We start from the raw sequence: 27,795 nt of genomic DNA, 5'->3' as shown, positions 1-27,795 counted from the left end.
ATCCAACATAGGGGTGACATAAGCATAGCTAAATGAAACATAGGCCCTGTAGCCCCAAAATTTAAGGAATAATTTACATAGAAATAAGTTTCTGTTGTGAAACAAGAAAATAAAATCGGTATGTTTCTGTATTATTCATAAACATAAAGAGTCTTTTATATATAGAGAATTGCACCGTCATAGAATAATTGAAATACTAGAAAAAAGAAAATATGGAAAGAATACAAATCATAAACTAATAAGGAAAAGGAAAGTAGGGTTGGCCGACTCTCTCTAGGCGCCAGCTCTCTCTCTCTCTCTCATGTATGGACCGGTTATGGACCGGGCCGGTTATGGACATCCACAGTATAATTTATAACACTCTCCCTTGGATGTCATAACCATACAGAGTTTGTAATACGCTTTAGATGTTGCCTCATTAAAACCTTACCAGGAATACTCAATGGGACAAAACCATGGTGAAGGAAAAAGAGTACAACACGTATTACTCCCTATGTTCTGAACATCACTGAGGGTCTTTCAGTCTACGCATCCCTATCTGATGTATGAGCTTCCTGAACGTTGAGATAGGAAGTGACTTGGTAAATAGATCAGCTGAGTTGTCACTGGAACGCACTTGCACCACTTGGACCTCGCCGGTTTTCTGTAGTTCATGCGTGAAGAAGAACTTAGGCAAGATGTGCTTCGTCATGTCTCCTTTGATGTAGCCGTCTTTAAGTTGAGCAATGCATGCTGCATTGTCCTCATACATCACGGTTGGTGCGTCCTTGCCTTCGAACATCCCACAATCAACTCGTACATGTTGGGTCATGGACCTCAACCAAACACACTCGCGGCTGGCCTCATGTATAGCCAATATCTCTGAATGGTTTGAAGATGTGGCCGCGATCGTCTGCTTCATGGAACGCCATGATATGGCCGTTCCACCATGTGTGAAAACATAGCCTGTCTGTGATCGAGCATTGTGTGGATCCGAAAGATAACTTGCATCAGCAAAGCCAACTAAACCTTCTTTGTTTTGGTTAGTATAAAATAGACCCAAGTCTTTCGTTACTTGTAGGTAACGAAGAACATGTTTAATCCCGTTCCAGTGTCTTTGGGTCGGACAAGAGCTAAACCTAGATAGTAGGTTCACGGCAAAACATATATCTGGTCGTGTTTGACTAGCCAGATACATCAAAGCTCCTATGACACTGAGATATGACACTTCGGGACCTAGGACATCTTCATCGTCCATCATAGGACAGAACGAATCAGTGTCCAAGCCTAGAGACCTCACAACCATGGAGCTAGACAATGGCTGAGACTCGGCCATATTGAATCTCTTGAGTACTTTTCTGTATATGTCATTTGATGCACAAGGATTCCATCTCTTATGTACTCAAGCTGTAATCCCAAACAAAACTTTGTTATTCCAAGATCTTTCATCTCGAATTCTTTCTTAAGATATTCAACTGTTTGGGAGATCTCTCCAGAGGTTCCTAGGATATTCAAATCATCAACATACACTGCTATAATCACAAAGCCCTCGCCGAATTTCTTTATAAAGATACAAGAGCTGTACGGATCATACTTGTATCCTTCTCTCTCTAGGTACTCACTTAACCTATTGTACCACATTCGGCCTGATTGTTTCAATCCATAAAGTGACTTATTCAACTTTATACAGTGTTGTTCTCGAGTACTCAATTTGTTTTTCAACTCTATACCCTCTAGTACTTTCATATAAATCTCGTTATCCAGTGGCTCATATAAGTATGCAGTTACAACATCCATTAACCGCAAGTCTAATTTCTCTCTTATAGCCAGACTTATCAGGAATCTAAAAGTAGTAGTATCCACCACAGGGGAGTATGTCTCCTCATAATCTATTCCTGGTCTCTGTGAGAATCCTTGTGCAACAAGCCGTGTTTTATATCTAACAACCTCGCCGTGTTCATTTCTTTTTCTCACAAAGACCTTTTTATAGCCGACTGGTTTAACATCATATGGTGTCCGGACTATTGGTTCAAAGACATCTCTCTTCTTTAAAGAGTTTAACTCCACGTTTACAGCTTCTTTCCATTTGATCCAATCTGATCGTTGAGTGCACTTATAAATAGACGTGAGTTCATGATCCTCATTCAAATCCATAGGTTCAAGTGCTACCTTGTATGAAAATATATCATCAATGTCGACATTCATTCTGTACTATTGTATCCCAGACAAGACATAATTTATTGAGGTCTCATTATTATCAGGACCTTCAGTACCTTGAATCTTGACGTCCCAAGAATCAGGATTAGATACATCAGGGCCGACCGCATCTAAGCATTCATGATCGGCTGCGATCGTTATTAGGGTTTTGGGATCGGCCGTGGCTAAGTCCTGGAATTTTGGAACGACCGCGGTCGTGTCTAGGGTTTTAACAACCTCGGTTTCATTCTTTGCACCTTTTTTAGATTTCCGAGGGTTCTTATCTTTGGAATCTATTGGTCTACCACGTTTCAAACGTTGTCTAGACTCTGTAGCAACTTGATTGTGTCCCTCTTGAACATAAATACTGATTGGTGCATTAGCAGCTGGTATATATGACTTAGTAACTCTTTTCGAGTCAGCAAAGGAATCTGTCAATTGATTAGCTAGCTTTTGTAAATGTATTATCTTTTGAACTTCTAAATCACATTCCTGAGTTCAAGGATCTTGCCAAGATAATGATGTTTGATTCCATGTAATTTCTTTTACCAGCTTACTATTCACTCCCCTTAATGTTGGATGTTCGGATTCATCAAAGTGACAATCCGCATACATGGCCTTAATTAAACAAATCACCCGTAGTTGGCTCAAGGTATTTAATAATCGTGGGAGAATCATATCCAACATATATCCCCATCCTCCTTTGAGGTCCCATCTTTGTTCTCTGTGGTGGTGCAATTGGCACATAGACGGCACAGCCAAATGTCTTAAGATGGGATATGTCTGACTCATGACCCATAAGCAATTGTAATGGGGAATATCTATGTTCACTAGACGGTCTTATACGAGTCAATTCGGACGCGTGCAAGACCACATGTTCCCAAGCTGAGACCGGAAGCTTAGACTGTATGCATTGGGAGTGGAAGAATTGTCCCACCGCTTGGAAAGACCAATATTATCGTGGTTCGGGAAAACCCACAATCGTTTTAGAGGCGGTTGCTTCATATGATCTCTGGATATGACATGCATTTTTTGGACCTCCAGGTACCTTAAATGATATCAATGTTCTTGATCGCTCACCTGTTTTTGATGACATAATCAATGGTCAAGCTTCGCATGTGAATTTCTCGGTGAACGGAAATCCTTATTCATTGGCTTACTATCTCACCGATGATATTTATCTGAAATGGGCAACTTTTATCCAATCTATTCAACTACCACAAGGTCCGAAAGCGGCTTTATTTGCTCAATGTCAAGAAGCTGTCAGAAAAGATGTCGAACGTGCTTTCAGAGTCTTGCAAGCTCGATTTACCATTGTTAAAAATCAAGCACTTTGTTGGGATAAAGTCAAGATCGGGAAGATTATGAGAGCATGTATCATACTCCATAATATGATAGTCGAAAACAAACGAGATCAACACACTCAATTTGATGTTTCCAATTTCCAACAAGGAGAAGGCAGCGGAAATTCACATATCGATCTCACATATTCAATAGATATCCATACAAATATCGCCAATCAGATGGGTGTTCGAGCAAGAATTCGTGATAAACAAGCGCATCAACAACTGAAACGTGATTTGGTTGAACATATATTAAGTAAATTTGGACGTGATCAAGACATCAACTAAGCTTCGATGCCTATTTCAAATTATTATCGTTTATTTAGTAATCTTTGCTTTTATGTTTTTATTTTAAAATTTATGTTTCAAATAATATGCTTAACTTTGTTTTTTTTTAAAATAAAATTATATTTAATAATTTTTTTATTGTTAAGAATTCCTAATTAAGATACTAGCAATAAACCACTAACATTAAGTATCTCTTAACAAAATAACTTAACTTCACTTAAATATTAAAAAAATCACTAAGAGCCCTTACGTGGGTTTTACCGATAAACATGCTTTTAGTACCGTATCATAAAAATACTACTACAACCGTAGCATAGCACACTACTACCCACATTGATTCGGCCCAATAAATTTCGACCCAGCCCATTAGGAGCATAAACCTCCTGTGTGTTTGGGTTTATAAAAGATTTTACGAAAGGACTTATAATTTTATTTATTTTTGTTCAGTTTCTCTCTGTCTAATTCGTTCCGTCTGTGGAAGCCGAAGCGAAAAATCCCTTTCTGATAAAATCGAGCGAGTGCGCTCTTTGGATTCTTCCCCGACAGACAGAGAACCAAACCCTAAACATCCCCACGGACCGGAGGTTGTTTAAATCTCTCCGTTCTCGAATTGAGTCTTAGGGTTTATACTGATTTTGTTGTTTCTCTGTTGTGTCATTGCGGCGGAAAAGTTAGGTTTTTTTTTGATACGATCTCGATGGGAAGCGACGATGATGATCGGACCTTCAATGGTGATTTCAGTGAGGAAGGAGTTGTGAAGTTGAAAGAGAGAGTGAAGGTTAAGCTGAAGGAGTACATGGGAGATTACACTGATGACATTCTTGTGGTATACGAATATTTCTTATTTAGGTTGAATGTGATAATTAGCTTTCTTGGATTGTTGATTGATTCTACACGTTGATGGTGTTACTCGTGTTCTTAGCTAGTGTTGCTTAGTTTTTAGTGTATTGTGATGGTTATAAGTCTCTTAGAATTCTAATGACAGTGATGTATATTTTGCTTGCTCATAGGAATATGTGATAGTCTTGCTTAAGAATGGGAGGAGGAAAGAGGAAGCTAAGAATGAATTGAAGATCTTTCTTGCTGATGATAGCGATTCTTTTGTCTCCTGGTATGCAAATGACTATTGCCCTTATCTAAAATCTCTCTGTGGAAATTTGAACTCAGTTGGAGGTTTTTTTTTTTACAGGTTGTGGGATCATCTAGGGGAAAGTGTGGATGAGTATTTTACTAGTTCTCATGTTGAGAAAACTAACATGAGAAGCTCATTGGTAAGCAGTCTGAATGAGGATAAAGCACTTGTGCAAATGGATTCCGAATCTGAGAAAGGACGAGCACCATCTCGGCGCAGTAGACAGTGGAGAACCCAGCCGAATGCTTCTGACGTTCCTCCTCTTCTGAGTTCTGAGGTTCACAAAGTTCATAACTACGAGAAGGAAGATCACAGAGAGAGACATGGTAAAAGGTCCCCATCTGAGCAGTCTCATTCCCACAGGAAAAGGAGTAAAATTGACAGCTCGCGGAACGAACAGGTTTGTATTCTGTAATTTCCTGCTTAATAGCAATCACCACTTAGTACCTGGAGTAGAAAGTTTGAAAAATATGCTTAAATAGTTCACTGGATGGGTGTCAAATCGTATTGTGAAGATGTTCTGAGAGTCAAATTTAGGCCAGAGGGTAGGTACCTTTGCGTTGTATAGGACTGACATGTGTGAGACGTCTTCAGTTACCCTTGACTTTGTGTTATTGGGTTGCCTTTCCCCAGCCTTCTAATGTACGGATAGTGGTTATGGTTCTCTGATGATCTTTCTTTGACTTCTATGATAGAGGGAGGCTAAACCTGTTGTTTCTAGCCGTCTGCTTCAGTTTGCTATGCGAGATGCTCTGGGTACATCAAAGCCCACTGAACCCTCATTAAAACGTCTCCGCTCAGTGGTATCCGCATCGACTCAAGACTCATCTGAACCGGACCCACCTCGGAAAACCCGATCTGTAGCCAAGGCTGTGAATCCCATAGCCACTGTTATGAAAGCTGTATCCGAAGCAGCTGAAGATGCCAAGAATCCCAAAACTGGGAGAAGCGTCTTTGACAGAATTAGCCACTCAACAGGCTTTCCTGAAACTTCGGAAGTTCCCCTTAAGAATGAAGAACGTAGCGAAGATCAGGAACCGGTACAGCATCAATACTCACAGCGTCTTGACAACAATGGAGTGTATGTTGAGAACATGACGACTTTTGAAACTGGCTTGCAGCCAAGCAGACTCGGTCCAAGTGTCAATGGGTCTTACTCGAGTTCTTCACTTGGGAACAGAATTAACAATCCGAAAAGTCTGCAGCATCGATTGGTCGATGACCCCAATAGAGTTAAAGGGACCAATTATCAAGATCACTTTACTGAAGTTGGAACCAAGCAGAAGAATGGAGGTTTCTCTGGCAGTGCAGATACAGGGAAGACAGTGAAGTTAGAGGAGCAGATGAAAGTACCAGGTGTGGGCCTGCAAAGATATACATCTAGTGAAGCTATCACAGAATCATCAACGGTGAAACCTGCTGCCATTGCGAAAGAAGAATCATTGATTAAGAAACCTGTTCCTGGTGAGTTTTTGTTTTTTTTAAAAGATTCATGGTATTGTAACTTCTTGGGTTCCTGTTGGTTAAGTTCTTCTTCATGACTTGGTCGTATTTGCAGGGACATTATCTGCTAGCCGCCCTTTGGAAGATGCTAGGTCTCGAACAATCTTTGTCGCCAATGTAATGACTGTGACTCTTTATTTACTCCTGAACTGAAACTGAGCAAATTTTTTTTCATTGGTTGTATTAATTTGAGTGTGGTTTGGTCGTAAAACAGGTTCATTTTGGTGCCACCAAGGATAGCCTTTCAAGGCATTTCAACAAGTTTGGTGAAGTGCTTAAAGCTGTCATAGTTACAGATCCAGCGACAGGGCAACCAAGTGGGTAAGTTATCTGCATTCAGGACCTTGCAAAGTTTAGTTACCAGAGGCTTTTAAGTGACCAAAGTTGTTCGCCTTTTGCAGATCAGCATATATCGAGTTCACGCGCAAAGAGTCTGCAGAGAGTGCATTATCTCTGGACGGCACCTCATTCATGTCTCGGATTCTCAAGGTAAAAAAATATTGAAAAATCTCATGTAGTGTTTGGTAGTCTTTAGGAATGGTTAGAGTCTTAGTTTGTATTTTTCTGATGGATGCAGATTGTGAAAGGAAGCAATGAACAACAACAGGAGGCTGCGTCGAGCATGTCATGGTCTCGAGCGGGAAGGTACGCAAGAGCCTCCTCACCTTACAGAAGAGGTATCCCTGGTGGTGCATTTAGGGGTCGTTCTGTTGTTAGAGGTGGAGCCAGGAGTATGCAATGGAAACGTGATTCAGCTGAGACTGGCACCAACAGCGTTGCAGCAGCTCCAAGTACTCGTAGTATGACTTACGTCCGAACAGATTCTCAATCAAACGGAAATGCAACAGCCTGATGGGATAAAAGAGAAGCAATAAGAGCTTAGGAACAAAAAAAAGATGAGTTTTATCATCTGCATTATCGGATTTTTTCATTTTGTTTTCTTCTCTATAATCATACTCCTATTGATGACGTTTATGGTTCATTTTTTTTGTATGGATATTAAAAAAAACAATAAAAATGTATTTCAAGTAGCTCTCTACCATTTTCACGGGGATAAAAAGAGGAACAAATTTCCGCAACATGTGTTACAATGTTACTTGTATGATTACTCTCTCTATTGCAAACAAGTGGCTTATTTTAACACAATGTTTATAACCGGACTACCAACTAGCCGGATTATTCGGGATTGACGAATATTATATATTTTACATATATAAATATTTTAGTTTTTATGTCTAATATTATTTGGATGAATTATAAAAATTAGAAATTTAAGAAGTAGACATGGATTTGAACTAACATTGTTACTTGTTAAAACAAATTTAGACCAGTTTATATCGAATTATATTAAATTATATAATTTGGATTTTAAGAAAATCGTTTTGGCTGTAACTAATATACCGCCTAGACCAGAACTTTAGAACATTGCTTGAACATCACTTGAATAACCTAAACGCTTTTAAAGTAACCACCATAATAGGTCATGAGACCCCCGACAAGTGTTCTTAATCCAGAAAAGACATGAGACAAGTATCCTCAAAGTGCGGAGAAACACATTCTCTTCCTCATGTCTAAACAAGACACCAAATCAAAACATGCACATCTCGACTCTATAAAAAGCTCACAACAACCATCCTCATCAATCAAATCCATACAATGTCTTCTTTTTCCTCTGCTTCACTTACACTCTCCCTCTTCTTCTTTGCTTCTACATTCCTCAATGCCCACGCATTCAACATCACACGCATTTTAAACCTGAACAATGAGTTCTCCACTTTCAACAACCTCCTCTCCCAAACCGGACTCGCTTCCACCATCAACTCCCGTCAAACCATAACCGTCCTCGCCCTTTCCAACGACGCAATGTCCTTATTCTCCGACCAATCAACCGAAGACAACAAGAAAAGCCTTAGCCTCCACATCGTCTTAGACTACTACGACATCAAGAAACTCAAGAGTCTCAACAAAAAATCAGTAATACTCACCACTCTCTTCCAATCAAGCGGTCAAGCCAAAGGCCAACAAGGGTTCATAAACGCAACCGTTATGAACAACGGTGACGTCATGTTTGGATCTGCGGTTCGTGGATCTCTCCTTGACTCTAAGCTTATAGACTCTGTTGCCACACATCCATATAACATCTCGGTGCTTCATATTAGTAGTTACATACCTATAATGAATCCTGAAGGTCCTTCTGATCATGGTTCATCATCTACACCACTTCCTCCACAACCTCCTAATGATGATGATTATACAATTGACGAGCCACCATCCCCACCTTCCTCTACTACTAAGCCTTTTGTTGCTGCTGCTACTGCTGCTACTGCTAAGCCACCTTCTGCTGCAAAAGCCAACTCAACAACAAGTGGAGTTTCAGCGATTAATGCGCCTGACTTGGCGTTTGCGTTTGTGATCTCATCCTTTTGGTTCTTCACGACGGTCTAGTGAATAACAGAGTGCAAGAATGAAATAAACCAGATCAGCTTTCTGAAAGCCAGAAAAAAAGTGGAGATGGGCAGCACAGCTTTCAAGCTTTTACACCCAAAACACATAAGAACACTTCAAGCTTCATAATTTCTATGGAATAAGGCAACAAAATCCAAAGAACAAATAAAGTGACTGATGATACAATAAGGATGGAGAAAGTTGTAAAACTCAAAATTTTCTTTATTTGGAAGCTGTGAATGATTTGAAATGTAAACAATTAAGAATAAAAAACATGTAAGGTTTTTCTCAATGTTCAAAAATGGTAGATGGTAAATAGATGCTCAGTAGAATTTTATAATTATATTAGATGTTTTAGTTTAAAATTTAATTATAAAATTATTTTGATGAACTCTTAAAATTAGATATACAAAAATAAAGAAATTAGACAAATTTCTGAATTTGGACTAACATAATTACTTGATTAAGAGATTTATATCAATTTAGATTGATTTAAACGGATTTAAATTGTTTTAAACTAATTTAGAATGGTTTAAACTGATGTGAGTTGCATGAATTGAACTTTAATAAAATCAATTCAACTATCACTTATTTGCTGCCTATTCCAACTGTTAGAACATTGGTTTTTCTTACTAAATGGTGTATTGTGTTTGGTTACATTACTTCCAAGTTCCAAATGTAAGTCAGAAAGAAATGCAACACTGCTGTTCCATTAGCCACTCTATTTGTACAAACTTTGTTCACCTTGCCACTTGCTTGCAGAACTGCTTCTAGCCGTTGGGTTTTTGAGACCTAGAGAATGTCGCCATTTATCCAAACCAAGTTAGCATCGCTAGTTCTCGGATCAACCAGTACCTTATTGCCCACGGCTACAATGAAGAAGTTTTACCAGAGCTTTACCTGATTCATGCGAATGGTATTAAGAGAGAGAGTTGAAAGAAGAACTTGTGAGAGAGCTGAAAATGGAAAATGGCAAGAGTGTCACTTATATCAAGGAACCTGAGTCTGTAGATCAAGCTGCTGATAGCTGCACTAAAACATAACTAGAATTGTGGTGTGAACGTAATCAAGCTCCAGCAACGCTGATCCTTCTATCATCGGACAAAGGTTATATTCCAATCTTGAAAGACCTCATGGATAAGGGATACATGTGTCTGTATGTTCATCATCAACAAATTGGTTTAGACACCTTCAACACTCTAAAACGATGGGAAGTTTCCCATTGTTGCTTCAAAGAAGTCTTTTTGGTAAGGATATAATTTTGTGTTTTTTTGTCACTGAGTGTGTGTTAATATTTATCTTTATGTTTATTCTTCTTTTTAGATAGCAGCGGACAAGGTCGTTTTGTCCATACGTAAGTAAAATCATATTATTATTCTACAGTTTGAATCATGGATAGTGATGAGTTTCTATTGTAATGTTTATTCACTTCTAACAGATGGTGGTACAAAGAGTCCTCCCAGAAAGCAGGTCATGAATTGAATTTATAAGTCTCTTATTATATTATTTACTAGGTGGGTTGCCCGCGAATTCGCAGATATAAATATTATAAAATATATATATAATATATGTATATAATGTCATAATAATAATTAGAAACACTAAAAATATAATTTTTAACTTCAATTAGTTTGAAAATCAATCGTAAAGTTTTTATAAATTTGATGTAAAAATAAATGATTAATATTTAGTAATAACAAATGCTTGTGGAATTATATATGTAATTATCACATTAACTTTTCCAACATATATTATGCATCTTCTTGGGTCTCTTTTTATTTTTCTCGTTATCATTTCGTTCTTTTTACTAAATTTTTGCTAATGTTTTCCTAATTTACATATTTTTGTCAAATATTTATTTCATTCTCTAAATAGTAATACAAATTATCGAACCAAAATTCCATCTTAAAATTCTTTTCAATCATAACATTACCTTATTCACTATATTATTTGACTTAAATGAAAAAAAAAATTTAAATCAAAGTTCTCATATGATCCGTTAAATACAATCTTTCCAATCTTCAAAGCATAATTATTTATCAAACATATAAGGACATTATAAGAGATTGGTAATTGTTATAGATACTACTATATTTTTATATGAATATGAAATCATTATTTCTATAAAAAAAATTATATTCATTATTTTATGTAGTATATAAATATATAAATAATTGATTAAACATTATTGCACTTTCTATATTTTTGAAAATTAGCTACCATTAATTATGATTTGTAAATATCATTTATCTTATATGGCAAGTGATAGTAATTAGTTTTATATTTGCCTTTTATTTTAGATATAATTAAAATAATTTTTTTTAAAAGTTCCATTTATTATATTATGTAGTTTATGAATAAAAATAATAATTAATCAAGTGTTAATATTCTTTCTATAATTTCAACAATTAGTTATTGTAAATATCATTTATCTTATATGGCAAGTGATAGTAATTAGTTTTATATTTGCCTTTTATTTTAGATATAATTAAAATAATTTTTTTTAAAAGTTCCATTTATTATATTATGTAGTTTATGAATAAAAATAATAATTAATCAAGTGTTAATATTCTTTCTATAATTTCAACAATTAGTTATCATAAATCAGTATTTGTAATATAATTTAGATTTTTGGGCAAGTGATATTAAAGGATCAATATTTTTTTTTTAAATCTAAATTATCGACCAAGCAAATTATAAAAAAATCTTAAGACTTCACAAATGATCGATATGTAAGCAAAATTCACTTAACTGATTTCTAGTTTAATATATAGGAATTTTTTTTTATTTTTTATAAATGTTTTATAAAATCATATAAATAATTTCAAATTAAGATAAAATAATTTTGTAAGCCATGATAGATAATTTTATAAATGCTTTATTTATTTATAAATGACTTATAAGTCATGAAATTATAAGACATTAATAGTTATTATAATTCTTTATATATGAATATAATGTTTTATATAAGAATATGAAATCATTATATCGATTTCCAGAAATTGTGTTCAACTAATTATTTTATGTAGTATATAAAAGAAGATAATGAAAAGCTTAGTTTACGATAATATCATTTTACTTTTTGTGTGTGACTCTGTATAAAAATGAAGGACAATTTCAAAAATTTAACATTAGATTTAGATTAAGGCTACACCTATTAGTTAGATGTTTCTTTGCTAAAAAGAGTGGAGCTGAAATCGTTAGAAGCTAAATTATAACAAACTTAAAAAAAAAATTATATTTTATGATTTTTAATTTAATTTGTAAAATAATTAGATTTTGTTTAGCTAAGTTTATGGTTTATAAAATAAATAGTCAAATTTTGACGTGTAATTTTTACCTAAAAATAAGAAAATCACACCGATGAAGAATTATACGGAAAGAGAAGAAAAAATGAAGAACATATGCAAAAAAAGAGAATGCGAAGATGAGAAGCGATGAAATCACAACACGGAACGGTCACAGTGGTGTAAATATAAATCTGCAAAAAAAAATAGAGCCAAATGATGATAAAAGCTTCTACTTTAGACATCGCTAAACACAAGGATCCAATTTTTATAGTTTGTACCCAAACTAAATATAGTCAAAACTTAATATCAGAGAAACACATTTACTGATTCAGAGAAAATTATCCCAACTTTGGCTATAGAAAGAGAAGTCAAAGCAGCAATTACGAAAATGAAATAAAGAAACTGACCACCATGATTGAGAAAGAACATGATCAAGCTAGTGCCCTTTTTTCAAAAAAAAACATGATCAAGCTTGAGAGCGAGAAGAATTAGGGTGAAGGAGAAGAGCAAACATGCTTTGAAACCGCTTGGAACGACTTCCAAACTCTTTTCCAACTCACAACACTTCTCTGAACCAATATTTTTTTACCCTTAAGTCTCTAAATCACTCAGAGAGACATTTTTTGACACAACTGACAATTCAAAATCTGATTATGTGAAATTTGAGATTTTTCCGCGAAAAATTTCAAGGTGTAAACACATACGAGAACAGAAAATGATTTGTTTTTGGAGAAAAGAAACGGTATTTTTAGTCGACAGCGAATGAGTTTCCACGACAAAAGTAGATGATGACAAGCTTAGTTTACGATAATACATTTTTTATTTTTTGTGTGTGACTGTGTATAAAATTAAAGGGCAATTTAGAAAATTTAACATTAGATTTAGATTAATGGATACAACTATTAGTTATATGTTGTTTTTGTTAAAAATAGTCGATGTGACATATTGTTATAAGCTAAATTAAAATAAACTTTTTATAAAAATAAATATTTTATGATTTTAACAGTTAATTAAGTTTATAATTTGTAAAATAAATAGGTAAATTTGACGTAAAAATTAATTTTATTTTTAAGTAAAAAAAAATAAATATTTAAATATATTTAAATTATTTGTATATTTGTTTACCCATCCGTAGGACGAGTTTAATCCTAGTTCTTATATAATAAAATAGAATTTTATTTCTGTTGAATAAAAAAAAAGAATTTTATTTCTTTACAGAGAGTTTTTTCTTAGTAATAAAATAGTTTTGTCTTTGTATGGAGTTTTTATTGACACATGTCACTTCTAAAACTGTGAACTTTTTTTTCGTTAATTAAAGAGGGACCTTATTGTATTGATGATTTTTAAGAATTTTAGTTTTTGTTTAAATTTCTAGTATTTAGTATCTGGTATTATAAAAATTCTGTCAAATCCAATCTTATTAAATTAATCATATATTCAAACTCTTAAAAATCTCTCTTTATTGGAAAACAAGGATTTCACTCATAATAATTATCAAGAGTTATTTAAAATTATTAGATAATTGGTTTTATGTACAAAATACACTATAGAAACAAATACCATCTAATGACCGTTGCAGTGGTATCCTCTTCATTAGCTTTGGTACCAAGACTGCAGATATTTGAGTGTCGATTTCAATTCGATGGAGGTATACCGAGTGCAGTTAGCTATGGCGATCAACATGTATGTTACTGATCGGAGAGAATGTATATACGTCTCAGCTTGATGTTGATGTTTGGGGTTAAAGGGATTCTGATAATTCGATTATCAGGATCATGAGTTTGGAGGAATCATGATTTTGCTTTAATTGTTTGATGACGAGCCACCTTCTCCACCTTCCTCTACTACTAAACTTTTTGTTGCTGCTGCTACTGCTAAGCCACCTTCTTCTGCAAAAGACAACTCAACAACAAGTGGAGTTTCAGCGATTAGTACTCCTTACTCGGCGTTTGCGTTTTTGATCTCATCCTTTTGGAGTTTGGTTCTTTATGACGGTGTGGTGATGAATAACAGAGTGCAGGAATGAAATAAATCACATTAGATTTCTGAAAGCCAGAAAAAATGGAGATTAGCAGCAAAGCTTACTCAAACACACAAAAGAGCATTTCAAGCTTTACAAGTTCTATTGAATAAGGCAATACAGTCCAAAGAAGAAATAAAGTTAAAACTCGAAAATCTTTATTTGGAAAAGCTTGTATTTGATATTTACAAATTGTGAGAGATTTTAATTGGAAGCAATAAAGAAAAACTAAAATCTGTGAAGTTTTTCTTACTAAATGGTGCATTATTGTTTGGTTGCATTACTTACAAACAGTGTTCTAACAGTAAATAAAACAATTTATTTTAGAATATAATTTTTAAAATCAATAGGCATTAAAAAAATCAGTTTAAATGTTCGTCTAAACAATAATTCTTTATAAAACACATAATCACCATTTAAAGATTTTTTAAACATTGCTTTCAAATGAAGAAAAAAAAAGAAAGGCAACACTAGATTAGAAATGTTTATTATTTTTAGCTATGGAAAGGCAAAAGCATCTCCAAGAACATGAAGCACACACTTCACATCCATATCTATCCCCCAAAACCAACAACAAGCTCAGGCTCTATACATGCAGAGTGGCTTTGATTAAAGGAAACCAAAAAAGAGAGTTTTCAAAATGCAGTAAAATTTGCTCCTTTCTTGAGTCAGTGATGTAACCCGTTTCCGTTGCTATACACATTGCCGTTCTGATAAAATTTCCCCATTGCTGTTCCATTGGCCATTCCATTAATCAAAACTTTGTTCATCTTGACACTTGCTTGCAGAACTGCTTCTAGACACCCAGACGCTGCTGCTATAAGACCTGTTTTGTAACAAAACGTTTCTTAGTAAAATCCCACAAACACAATCAACACAGTTTCTTGCCATTATGCTACATACATAACCATGGGTTCTTACCAAGAAACAATGCTGAAGGTTTTCCTGGTCTGGACTTGAACTCAGGATGGAACTGAACACCTACAAAGTATGGATGATTTTGGAGTTCCACAATCTGCACCTCACACACGAAAGCATTCATACACTGTTCTTCTAAGCTCACTGAAGTTACACATTAAACATGGTTTGTACGAGCATATTACCTCCATACGACGCCCAGTCCCATCCTTCCCAACGAATGAGAGTCCAGCATTCTCAATTTCTGATATCATATCTGGATTTACCTGCCATTATAAGAAAACATGTCACATTTTCAACGACTCAGGAGTCAGGAGAGAGCTCAAGGAAACAAACAATATGTAGAATAGAAGAAGCTGTATTAACCTCATATCTGTGCCGGTGTCTCTCATCAACATACTTTGCATTACCGTACCTAAAGATGGAAATAACAAATTATATAGACTTTCTGGCTTTGGAAATGAGTCCTAAGAGTTGTGTGTTATGTACTTACAACTTAGCAGACTTGCAATCAGGAACCTGAAAGTGAGTTCTCCTTGAACCTAAGCGCATTGTGCCTCCCATATGAGTTGTTGATCCCTTTTACAAAAAAGATTGAAAACAAGGTTAAGAAGACATTTAGAGAAATTTAAAGCATGTAATCAGCCAAATGAGAAGATTATATGGTAGTACTTCAGGCATAAATATGACGCAAGGGCTTGAAGTTTCTGGTTCAAACTCTGTGCTGTTTGCATCCTTATAGCCAAGAATGGAGCGGGCAAATTCAACAACAGCCAGCTGCATCCCCAGGCATATCCCAAGGAAAGGGACTTGGTTTTCACGTGCGTACTTTGTAGCAAGTATCTTTCCTTGCACTCCTCTATCACCAAAACCTCCTGGTACTAGAATCCCATCAGCACCCTGAAACAAGAAAAATTCTGATTGCTAAGTCCAACATATTTACTTAATCTCAGCATGCCAGGTTTCATAAGAATTAAACCTACCTTCAAAAGATCCCATGCAGCTTTATGGACATCTGGCGTCTGCAATGGTAAGTCGTACAAAGACTCATGAGTTTATATACACTAAGAGAAACGAAGACAAGACTTACTTCATGTGCTGTAATCTCTTCAAGGTCACTGGCTGCAACCCACTCTACAACGAGCTTCTTGTGACATGCCACAGAAGCATGCAAAAGTGCCTGCAGAAAAATGAAAAAGCTCAGTTTTACAGAATCCTCAATAACAGAGTCAGTTCATAAGGAAATGCATAGCTCTATATTTGGTTTATTTAAGTACACAATTGACAGTGTTACCTTCAACACGGAAAGGTAAGAATCAGTAAGGCCAGTGTATTTTCCAACCATAGCAATTCTGACCTGTACCATTGAGAATGAACAATGGATTCCATTATATAGACACTCTTGGCATTGGAAACATATTTTTTAAAGAAGTGTTTACTTACAGGATCTTGCAGCGAATCATAAATTTTAGTTCTTTCAGTCCATTCGGTCACGTCAGCCTCTACAGCTTTGCTGCAGATTGCAGAAGGAATCAAATCTCTATTAGTAGAGAAAAAGTCATCACAGAAAAGCGAAAAGATGGTTCAGAGACAAACCCAAGGAGGTTCAACTCTTTTAAGATTGCTCCATGAGCCTTTTGATCCTATTTTAGAGAAGTTAACAACAAAGGAAATAAGGCTTCTTTGGCTTCATAAGTAAGGTTAGAAACTATTCAAGCGAACTTTACTTACCCTTAAAAGCAGAGGAACATGCCAGATGTTTGGAACGTCATAGAGCGTCACAATGTTTTCTTCCTAGGAAACCAAAGAAAAAGCAAGACAAGAATGTTCACTTGTTAAAGACGAGATCTAACCTCTCTGCTTCTACGAAATTAAATAAACATCAACAACAAATTACCGGCACATGGCAAAACTGAGAGAGTTTCGTCTTGACATTCTCTTCAAGTGCCTGTAACAAAACAAGAACTGATAAGATGAAAAATCAATCAAAAATTCCATGGCTAATCATTAAACACTACAGAACATGAAAACATTACCTTGGTGCTGCGACATGCTAGGATATTTGGTGTCAACCCAAGGCTCCTCAGTTCTCTCACACTATGCTGTGTTGGCTTCGTCTTCTGCAGTACAAATATCATTAACACCTCTCAACTGTTACAAATTAAATACAATAATATCTCCATGGAAGATATCACAGCCACATAGGAAATTACCTGTTCACCAACAACACTGAGGACAGGCACAAGACTCACATGAACCAAGCAGAAATTACCAGGTCCTATAAGAAACAACATACAGACAAAAACAGTGATGGAGCCGATAATCAACAGCCTCAAAAAAAACAACTTAGAGAGCAAAGCTTACCAACTTTATAGGAGAATTGACCAAGGGCCTCAATAAAAGGCATAGATTCAATATCACCTGCACAGTACACAAGTAAACAAAACCCACTCATCTAAGAAACTGTCATGAATGGTAATATCAGCCAACAAACAAAGTACCTACCTATAGTCCCGCCTAACTCGATGACACAGACATCAGGAGGGCCTTCCTTTCCATCCACAGGAACATTAGCTACACGCTCAATCCACTCTTGGATTGCATCAGTAATATGCGGAACCACCTTAAAGAAAAGTAAAAAAAAAAAAAGGCTTTGCTCAAACACTCACTCAAAATTAGAATCAGAGAAAGTTAAAAGACTTATGAACCTGTACAGTTCTTCCAAGGTAGTCCCCTTTCCTCTCCTTGTCAATAACCGACTGCAAAAACCAGGGCAAAAACTGTAAGACCAGATTCTAACATGAGATAAGTAGTAGTAGACAGTACCTGGTATATCTTTCCGGTTGTTAAATTGTTGTCACGGGTCAATGTACTGTCTAAGAAACGCTCATAGTTTCCAAGGTCCAAGTCCACCTGAAAATGTTATACCCCAGTTAGATACACAATACAATGGTTCAAGGAACAATAAGAGGATGTAATCACCTCTCCACCATCATCCAATACAAACACTTCTCCATGCTCAAACGGAGACATTGTTCCAGCATCGGTATTAAGATAAGGATCTGCGCCAAGAATGTATGAAAGAAGCTTCAAACAACAGAACCAGTAAACAAAAAAAAAAAAAAAGAGTATAATACTTTCTACAAATTGATTCCATTAGGCAGCACAACACAAGTTATTACATATAAATAAATAAAAAAGGATCTGCCCTTTTCTTGTTCGTGTAAATGAAACTCACCAATCTTAATGGAAGTAACACGGAGACCACAGGCTTGAAGGAGAAGACCAATGCTACTTGCAGTGACTCCCTTCCCAAGTCCACTCACCACTCCTCCTGTCACCAAAACGTACTTCATTTTCTTCAACCTAAACCATTAAAAACAGAGAACAAAGGTATAAATAAGCCTTCTCAAAGAAGAGCAATCTCTTCTGTTATGTATGACTCAGACACTACCTTCGTCTGAAAGCAAATGGCCTTTCCTGGGGTTTTTTTTGCAAGGCGGCGGCTAATAAGCTTACTATATAACCTGCGAGACCCCCTCCCTCCCTATTTAAAGCCAACCAAAAATAAAGTTCGTATCTTTTTTTTTAATTTTTAATATTGTGGCTTTGACCCTTTCAGTGAAGAGAATGAAACAGTAGATTTCAATCTAAACCTACTGGTAAAAACATATATATATGTTATAAGATAAGCATTTAAATGATTATCCACTTCTTTAACAAACTCAAGCACTATTATCATCCATTCTTTTACCAACTCAAGCACTATGATCATCTACTCATCAAACACTATGATCACCCACTCATTTACCAAATTAAACACCATCTTTGTTATTTTATGTATTGTTGTTCACTATAAATACCATCACTCATCTCACTCTTTTGTACACCATAAACAAGAACAAGAGTTTATAATCAAAGAACCATTACATCTTCTTCTTCTTCCTTATAATAAACTCTCTCCCTTATACTAGTGTTATTTGCTTCCTACGGGTATCAAATTCTACTCTTATTTAAATTTCTCGATACTATAAATTATAAGTTATTTCTTAACACGTTATCAGCACGATCGTTCTGCAATTCGGTAAAATTTATTGTATCATATATACTCTGCTATAATGGTCGGTATACCGCATGTACTATTATTTATATTATGTTATAATGGCCGGAATACCGCCTATATTATTTATTAATATTTTAATTAATTTATTGGTCGGCCGAGCCGCCTTATATTCTATTTATTGTTAACTGGACGGCCGAACCGCCTTTATTTTCTGTTTGTTGTTAACTAGTCGGCTGAGCCACCTTATATTTTGTTTATTGCTAATTGGTCGGCCGAGCCGCCGTATAATTTATTTATTATTCTGCATTGACCGGCTGAGCCGTCGCATAATTTATTATCATAACAAAAAAATATTTATTCACCATAATTTTTATTTTTATCAAAATTTTATGAAATTTAATAGATTTGATTGATCGTTTAATACGATATTTTCAGACTGATTTTTAGTGCACTCGATTTAACCGCAACGGTCACAAAGAAATATTTTCAAAATTTTTCTCTTTTTCAAACGGCTATGAACAGTATTTTCATCTATAAATACAACTCATTCTTCACTTCATTCACTCATCCAAAAAACATTTCATCTCCTCTCAAAATTTTCAAATCGCCATATTTTGGTTTTTTAATCGCAATGAAGATGAGTCGCTTAGCTTTAATTTTATGTGCGATTTATATTTTTTCGGCTATGTATTTTATTTTTGTTGGAGGAACCACTGATGAATATTTTGGCATTAACATCGCCTTATGTTTGTTTACATTATATTTACTTGTTATTGCTTGTATGATTAATGTAAACGGTTTTTAAATTATGAAGTTCATAATAAATGGTTCATTTTAAAATTGCGAAATTCTAAAAAAAATAAAAATATATATATATATATATAGTCATTTTAGACGATGATATATATATATATATATATATCAACGCTTGTCTATATGTAAGAATAATAGTTATTTGATTAATTAAATTTTGCTTATTATACTTTAATATGCTTCATGGTTTAATGGTATTAAGGAAACATACTTTATGATTCATGGTCTAACATCATAAAAGAAATTATTTGTAATCGGTTTGTTTTGTAGTCGATTAGTCTTTGGTCTAATATCATAAAAGAATTTGGATTATATGTTGATATTTACTAATGTAATGGTCATGTTTATATGAGCAAAATTTAAAGTTTTCAGGATTGTGTATTCTCTCGGAAAGATATGTACAAGCTATCAGCCAATTCAGAAACGTGAACAGCTGAAACTTTCATCGCCGATATACTTCTGTTTATAAGATAAGTATTTTTATGCTTTATATACAAGTTTAACAAACTTGATTAGATAAATCAATTTGCATGAAATTGGCAGTGATATAAATTTGTTCATTAAATTGATTGATAGGTTAAACTTTGTTAAAAAGCATGAGAGTAATAATATAGTCTATATAATAATTACTATGAAAGTTTTATTTATTTTCTGATATAATAAGACACCTTTGTTAATACATATTTATATATATTTGAAATATTTTGATTTTATTACCATTTATATTGAGGATTTTAAGTTTAAAGCTTGACTCTAAAAGATCCATAAGTTTTGGAGAATAATATATATAAAAAATGTATTATCACCTGAAGTGATTACCTAAAGCTCATTTTGTATTTTGCATTTAAAGATTACAAGACCTGAAGTCTGTAAATAAAGCCAACTATGTTGGATGTTAAGTTTAAAAGTAAAATTTCTTCAAGAAATTTTTTATGATGCATATATATTGAAAAATATCTATTGATAAATCACGTCTAGTTGATTATGATTCATTCTTCTGAAGAGAATATGACATTTAAAAAAACTCATAAATAGTGGTTTTAGACGTGAACATAAATGAGGTCAAGGTCCAAAGAGTTTCTTTATAGAACTCATACTCTCACTTAAAGTTGAGAAAATAAACATGGTAATGAAGAAAAGAAATTATGAATTCATCTGAAGATGAAAGAAAATTTATTGTGTGTACAATACAAGGTAGTAAAAACTTATAGAATGCTTAAAAAGATGATATACATGATGCTCCAGAAGTATACATAGTATTACTGCACATAAAATTTAATTTAAAGTTCTTAAGAATGCAATTTAAAGTTCTTAAGGTATTGTATTTTTATAAGTATCAAAAGTTAAAAGGATCTACGAAAAATACATAACCCATGTAGGATATGTTGTTGATTAAGAAAATGAGATACATTCGAGATTGATAAACCTGTAGTATTATAATCTCGAGGGGAAGAGTTAAAGAATCTCACTTTTTATGATAAGTCAAACATCCAGAAGATTATGTTTACACTAAAACTAAGATTGATGAATTTTTCTCAAAGTAAATCCGTAAGATTTTGAGACACTTATGTTGAGACAATAAGCAAACGAAATGATATATACATTTCAATCAGAAATAATTCTCAAAGCAGTATAAGTATTTTAGAGAAAATATCTACAGCCTCTTATATATTGTACTACACAAAGATTAGTATAATGAAGATAAATGTATAGTAAACTAGAAGTTTACATTTGGCATGAATCAGTTAGACCATTTTGGTTCATTAATAATGCGAATATATACTTAAAGGTCATATGCATAGTCATATAAGAACCAGAAGATTCTTCCGAATGATTTGACATATGTTGCTTACCCATAAGATAAAAGGGTAATATGGTTTTCACCAGCCAAAATAAGATATTGGCATAAATAACGAAGATGTTAGTGGACTGATCACCCACTATGCATTTTTATAATATTGGTGAATTCACTTCTTAAAGTCTTTAACGACTATAGCACATTCACTGAGATAAGTGCTAAACATTTTGAGCAACACTGGTTCGCATCAAGCCAATAAATATTCACTAGTTCTCCCCATCATTGGTATAGGATCAGAAACCAATCATTTTCATCTAAGAATGTTGGATGTTGCTCCGCCACAGAGCTTCAAATGAAGATGTGTTTTCAAATGAGGTTGGAAATATATGTTGGATATAAATCTCTATTGACACTTAAGAATCCAGAGCCATCCCGAAAAATATAAGTAAGGCTATACATGAATTCTAAAAGTGAGTTAGTACTTCCAACATAAGGGGGAGAAAATAAACAGCTGGAAAAGAAAATAAGTTGAAATGAATTATCATTGATCCTCGGGCTAAACACAATGTGAAATAGAAGTCCAAAAGATAATTCATTTCAAAACTTACTAAAGCAGTTGCCAGACACGACCCATATAAATATAGTGATCAAGTCACATATACCAGCTGTAAATGCTCCAATAAGAATAAATGTTCTACAAGAACAATATCAAACTGCTAGTCACGCCTGCAGCGTGGTAGACAGATTGGTTCCCAAGATAAATCCTCGTAAATGAAAAGGAGCATATATTGATAATGGTCAAAACGAGGCAATATAGTTTTGTATGATCTCCAGAAGAGAAATTAAACATGACTGACGAAAATTCAGGTACCTGAGACAAATGAAGAGATCTCAATAAGTTATGTCATGTATGAAACAAAATGGAACCGATAAGAAAATTGACGTCGATGATATTATACATGCAAAGTAGCAGTTGATATAATAAATGAGAAAGAGGATCATGAAAGAAAGTCTATTGAAAAGTGTACACAAAGAAATGATTGGCCAAATCAGAAAGATGCAATAGACAAAGATATAAACTTCTTGTGAAATAGAGAAGTATTTGGACCAGTAGTCCATACACTAAAAGGTGTAAAACAAGTGAGATGTAAATGAACCGTTGCACACAAAGAAGGATCAATATGAAATTAATTGTGAAGAGACATAATTTCATGTGGTAGATGCAACTAGTTTCAAGTTCCTTATAGTCTGGTAATAAAGGAAGAACTTGAATGAAACAATCCACTTGAAAAATGTTAATCCCTGAAAGTATAATCCATGAAGGATTGATGATATCAAAATCATGTTCCCGGGAACTCTGCATATTCGATCGAATTGAAACAAACTATTTTATGGGATATATGAAATATTATAAGGTTAACAAATGTATCCATTTGTATTTATCAAGAGATTATAAATCAATAGAATCATGATTTGAATATAATCAAAACTCCTGAAGAGTTATAGAAAAATTATATTTTGGAAGAAAACTCTTGACAATACTATATTGTTTTTATGTATTCTAAACTGGAGATCTAAAACTGAGATGTTATCATAAAGATCCTTAAAGTATTTTATTTAAGACGCTCGTATATGTTTGGTCCTGAAATACCATACGTAAGAGTGTTATTTAAGAAAATTATTAATCTTTTTCATTACTGAAAGATGTAATTTCATATGAAAAGAAAGAAAATCATAATAGTAACTTCTATAGTTACAAATGAATAATTCGTATGTACGAGACGAATTTCTATACGATTATATGTAAGAAATTTGGTTTGAAATCCAAATAGACCAATAAACTATTGTCTAAGTCAAAAGAGAATTATGGACAAGAAGTCTAAAGGCCCTAGATATCATAATAGAAATGAATAGAGTTTATTCTCTTAAGCTTAATTCTCTGAAGAGAGTTGATTGGAATGCATATCCTGAAGATATTATTTCTAGAGAAAGAAATATGATAGTAAGTGTGGTTGTACTCTTTTTCCTTATCATGGTTTTTTTTTATCCCATTGGGTTTTTCCATGACAAAGTTTTAACGAGGCAACAAAGAACATACAAAAGATAGACACCCAAAGAGAATGTTACAATTTGAGAGATGAAAATCTATCATTGTTCTAAAGGTTCTATGACTGCTCATTCGAGGGGGAGCTTACGTAGTTGTACTCTTTTTACTTTTACTACGGTTTTTCCCATTGGGTTTTCCATGACTAGGTTTTTAACGAGGCACCACGTAATACAAGATGGATGATCAAGGGAGAGTGTTATAAGATAAGCATTGAAATGATCATCCACTTCTTTACCAAACTCAAGCACTATGATCATCCACTCCTTTACCAACTCAAGCACTATGATCATCTACTCATCAAACACTATGATCACCCACTCATTTACCAAATTAAGCACCATCTTTGTTATTTTATGTATTGTTGTTCACTATAAATATCATCACTCATCTCATTCTTTTGTACACCATAAACAAGAACAAGAGTTTATAATCAAAGAACCATTACATCTTCTTCTTCTTCCTTATAATAAACTCTCTCCCTTATGCTAGTGTTATTTGCTTCATACGGGTATCAAATTCTACTCTTATTTAAATTTCTCAATACTATAAATTATAAGTTATTTCTTAACAATATATATTTTTTCTGTTACGCTTTTGTATTTTCAGAGTAGTGTTAGGGTTTGTGATTTTGTGAAGCAGTGGAGACACTCTGACTGTTAATTTTGTGGAAAAGTTGCTCAATTTTTGTTTGTTAGATAGGCAGGCCCAAAGAGGGGTTAGGATAGATGTATGGGAAACTGTGCGCCCAATTTTTAAACCAATCAAAAAGCTTTTCTCTTTTTTTTTTTTTTTAACAAGGAGAGGGAGAAAGGTATCAAACTTTAGAGTTCTTTGTTGCTACTTTGATTGTTTGTCCTTTTGCCATTAATAGACGCATTCACATGTTTCATCAGATAAGAGACAAGAGTCAACATGTCCCATGTAACTCTTCTTCTTCTCCAGCCTAAGAACCAAAAACTACCAAACAAAACTCTGGACCCACTTTTGATATTTTACCAGTTAGTACCAACAGGTTTATTGCTGAGAAGTGTGTTTTCAAGAACTACCTTATATCTCTAATTACACTGTTACATTTTGTATACAAGGAACGGTTTTCAATAATGAGCGTATCTTTGATGATTGCTTTCAAGTTTCAATAACATTTAATCAAGTATTTGAATCATTCAGAAGAGATTAGTGGTGATGGTAAAGACAGCTTGTTGCCTCTATAAAACACATAAGCTGCACTCCTTGAGCAATAAAACGGAACAGATGCAGAATAAGATACAACACGCTTTAACATCCTTATCTTTACACAAAGCTCGCTCACTCATTGAGTCATGTCAGTTCCTCCAACAGCATCGGCTTCTGAAATGGTTTTAGCCATCACCTCACCTGGAGAAAGGATGGTCAAAACTTACATGTTGTACTCTACTTGCAAATCCCCTTGTCTTCTGTAATAAGGGCAGTTAAGCCCACCCTGCAACGGCTTTTTAGGTCTAGTAAATTAGCTCACAAACTCAATACAAGCAGAGTAGCGTGGGTTCTAATCAACCTTTTGTAGGTACCTCCTTCTGGGACACCTGCAAGACTCAGCTTTACCCTGCAAGAAGCTTGTTTGGTCATTGCATTTAACCTATCTACTGGGTGATGGAACTTGCATCTCTCTCCATACTTGCACTCCCCTCTCTTCATGTACTACTAAAAATATTTGGAGGGCTTGGGGAAAAGTCCAACAAACATGTCAACAATCTAAAAACGCATTTGCACAAATATTAAATTCTCCTTCTTTCTTAACAACCCTCATATAAAGTTGGGAGCTTTACATAAGGGAATAAACACCAAAGCTAACTAAGAAACCGAACAAAGCGCCTGCTATGACTTCAACTTCAGTATGTCCTATTGATTCTTTCAACGGAAGATACACTTCCTCACTGATCTCATCTGACTCCAAACTCTCACCTTTCCGAGCATTAGCTGTTAGTTTGTTCAACACTCTCGCATGCTTTCCAACTTCTCTCCTCACACCCTGCAAAAGGTATAACAATTCATGACCATTTTATTGTAATGACCAGAGAGAGCAAAGATTTAAACTTTATCAAAAGGGTGAACTTACCTGGGCATCATACATGATCAGAGCAGCATAAACCACAGTCAAACCAAAAATGGAGTCATCAAATCCCCTGGAGACCACAACCAATGTAAACCATATTCAGAAGATTGCAGAAAGTGTAAACATTTTAGAGAAAGCTTTCACCTTTCAAAAGCAATTGCAGTTGCTGCAGCCACAACAGACTAAAATTATCTCATGAATCAGCCAAAAAAAACGTCAGAGAAGTAGACAACACAAAACACAATCTACAACAGAAAGAAAGAGAGAAGCTTGCTTACAGAGGAATGTGTTGAAGGGAAGCCTCCAGCTTGTAAAGCGGTTCTAAAGTCAAGTTTTTTCTTGTAGAAAACCACAGAAGTGAAGGGCTTTAAGAGCTGCCCAATCGCTCCGGAGAACCCAGCAGCTATAAGTACCTTCACGGAAAGCATAAAGTCACGATCAATGGCTGCAAGATAAGGAAGGAAGAGAGAGAAGAGAGAAACCTTGTTGTGGATGACTTCGGTTACATCTTGGAGTCCGACATTGAGAGCGCACGACGCGAGACGATTTGGCTTCTTTGGTGGGCTTAAAGGATTGAACTTTGGGTTGGATATAGAGAAACAGAGAGCATTGGTGTTGTGAGACACAAAGCTCTGTTTCAGCATCTCTGTGGGAAAGAAAGGAAGGAACTTTGATAGCGTTTTTGTGTGGATGGATGGTGATGATAAGATATGGAGGCAGCGAGAAATTTGGAACCAATGGTTCAGTTGTGTCGACAAGGGTCTTGTCTTTGACTCAAAGAATCATTCGGACAGCTCTTTGTGGATCTCAGTCACAAATGTTTCCTTACATTATGGTAAAACTCTTTTAACTTTCTTATGTTCCTCCGAGTTCAATGTTCTAAAAATCAATAGGACTTACTACTTATTAGGAGGCAAATCGATCATATCTAAAATGATTTTCTTAAAGTCTTATTTATATGACTCAACTCCGTATAAACAGTTCTAAATCGATTTTGGTATAAATTAATATAAATTGGTTTAAATCACACTCTTCCATTTTATTAAGATAAGAGTTTTAGAAAAAAAAAATTGTTTTAAAAGATAGATTTTTTATGTTTTCTATACAGAAATTGCAAAATTCAATAAAATTAATTGGATTTATTAAAAAACTATTGGTTAAAAAACATTGAAATTTGATAATTTCAAAACACGATGCATGATTAATGTGAGTATTAGTTTAGATCTTTGTTTGGAAACTCGATAGGTGCTACGCGTGCGGCTCACTTTCGCCTAGCGATTTATTAGAAAAACGGAAAAAAATCGGAGAGCACGCGGGGAGTAATTATTTGTAATTTTATACGTATACGTATAATACCACATTTTATACCTAAAAACTAACATTTTAAGTTGTAGCCGGTATATATTTATGGTTTTATATTTGTAAAAAGTATTTACATAGCCAAAGTGGTTAATGCCCAATCGTAAATTGGGCAAGAGAGACAGATTAATTAAAAAAAAATTAACTGTCTTGCTTATATATTTATAGTTTCATAAGTACTTGAAGGTTCATTACAGCTGAATTTGGTAATTGGTTAATGCTGCATTACAAACTGTCAAAGGGGCAGATTTTGACCTCCACTGAACGTGTTGTTAGGCCTGGGCAAAATAACCGGAACCGAAGAACCGAACCGGAACCGAACCGAAATACCCGAAACCGGAACCGGACCAATACCCTCAAATACCCGAACGGTTCCTATATTTTTATATCCGAAATAACCGAACCGAACCGGAACCGAACCGAGAACCGAACGGATATCCGAATATATA

General features: G+C 34.6%; 4 protein-coding genes across 5 annotated transcripts; 2 read left to right on the top strand and 2 right to left on the bottom strand.

Annotated features, from left to right (window-relative positions):
- The first annotated feature begins 4,229 nt into the window (after nucleotides 1–4,229).
- LOC106377479 (protein gar2-like) lies at nucleotides 4,230–7,472 on the top strand. 2 transcript variants are annotated; one of them, XM_048744658.1, is made up of 9 exons: nucleotides 4,230–4,390; nucleotides 4,478–4,632; nucleotides 4,817–4,917; nucleotides 4,996–5,338; nucleotides 5,634–6,402; nucleotides 6,497–6,558; nucleotides 6,656–6,762; nucleotides 6,843–6,930; nucleotides 7,019–7,472. In XM_048744658.1, the coding sequence occupies exons 2-9, from the start codon at nucleotides 4,504–4,506 to the stop codon at nucleotides 7,292–7,294; spliced, it is 1,875 nt and encodes a 624-aa protein (XP_048600615.1). In that variant the 5' UTR covers nucleotides 4,230–4,390; nucleotides 4,478–4,503; the 3' UTR covers nucleotides 7,295–7,472. The 2 variants fall into 2 exon arrangements, with proteins under 2 accessions (XP_048600615.1, XP_048600616.1); XM_048744659.1 differs by having other exon boundaries at nucleotides 4,234–4,390; nucleotides 4,482–4,632.
- Nucleotides 7,473–7,996: 524 nt separating this feature from the next.
- On the top strand, nucleotides 7,997–9,178 carry LOC106375078 (fasciclin-like arabinogalactan protein 14). The gene has a single exon (XM_013814974.3). The coding sequence runs from the start codon at nucleotides 8,098–8,100 to the stop codon at nucleotides 8,884–8,886; it is 789 nt and encodes a 262-aa protein (XP_013670428.1). The 5' UTR covers nucleotides 7,997–8,097; the 3' UTR covers nucleotides 8,887–9,178.
- A 5,390-nt stretch (nucleotides 9,179–14,568) lies between these two features.
- On the bottom strand, nucleotides 14,569–18,703 carry LOC106377480 (CTP synthase-like). The gene is made up of 22 exons (XM_048744661.1): nucleotides 18,569–18,703; nucleotides 18,353–18,480; nucleotides 18,097–18,176; nucleotides 17,941–18,027; nucleotides 17,823–17,873; nucleotides 17,620–17,737; nucleotides 17,479–17,535; nucleotides 17,328–17,392; nucleotides 17,151–17,234; nucleotides 17,012–17,062; nucleotides 16,846–16,908; nucleotides 16,711–16,757; nucleotides 16,558–16,627; nucleotides 16,409–16,471; nucleotides 16,205–16,294; nucleotides 16,098–16,136; nucleotides 15,787–16,014; nucleotides 15,608–15,693; nucleotides 15,481–15,529; nucleotides 15,300–15,380; nucleotides 15,118–15,211; nucleotides 14,569–15,022 (listed from the first exon to the last, which is right to left on the bottom strand). The coding sequence occupies exons 2-22, from the start codon at nucleotides 18,468–18,470 to the stop codon at nucleotides 14,865–14,867; spliced, it is 1,779 nt and encodes a 592-aa protein (XP_048600618.1). The 5' UTR covers nucleotides 18,471–18,480; nucleotides 18,569–18,703; the 3' UTR covers nucleotides 14,569–14,864.
- Nucleotides 18,704–25,616: 6,913 nt separating this feature from the next.
- On the bottom strand, nucleotides 25,617–26,817 carry BNAC01G38600D (uncharacterized membrane protein YuiD). The gene is made up of 5 exons (XM_013817728.3): nucleotides 26,470–26,817; nucleotides 26,266–26,400; nucleotides 26,132–26,169; nucleotides 25,991–26,057; nucleotides 25,617–25,903 (listed from the first exon to the last, which is right to left on the bottom strand). Exons 1-5 carry the CDS (start codon nucleotides 26,629–26,631, stop codon nucleotides 25,697–25,699), a joined length of 609 nt encoding a protein of 202 aa, XP_013673182.1. The 5' UTR covers nucleotides 26,632–26,817; the 3' UTR covers nucleotides 25,617–25,696.
- Nucleotides 26,818–27,795: the final 978 nt, after the last annotated feature.

This window comes from Brassica napus, chromosome C1 (genome assembly GCF_020379485.1).
Source record: "Brassica napus cultivar Da-Ae chromosome C1, Da-Ae, whole genome shotgun sequence".
Lineage (NCBI taxonomy): Eukaryota > Viridiplantae > Streptophyta > Magnoliopsida > Brassicales > Brassicaceae > Brassica > Brassica napus.
The sequence above is the reverse complement of the archived record's forward strand: the minus strand, read 5'-3'. Positions and strand labels throughout refer to the sequence as shown.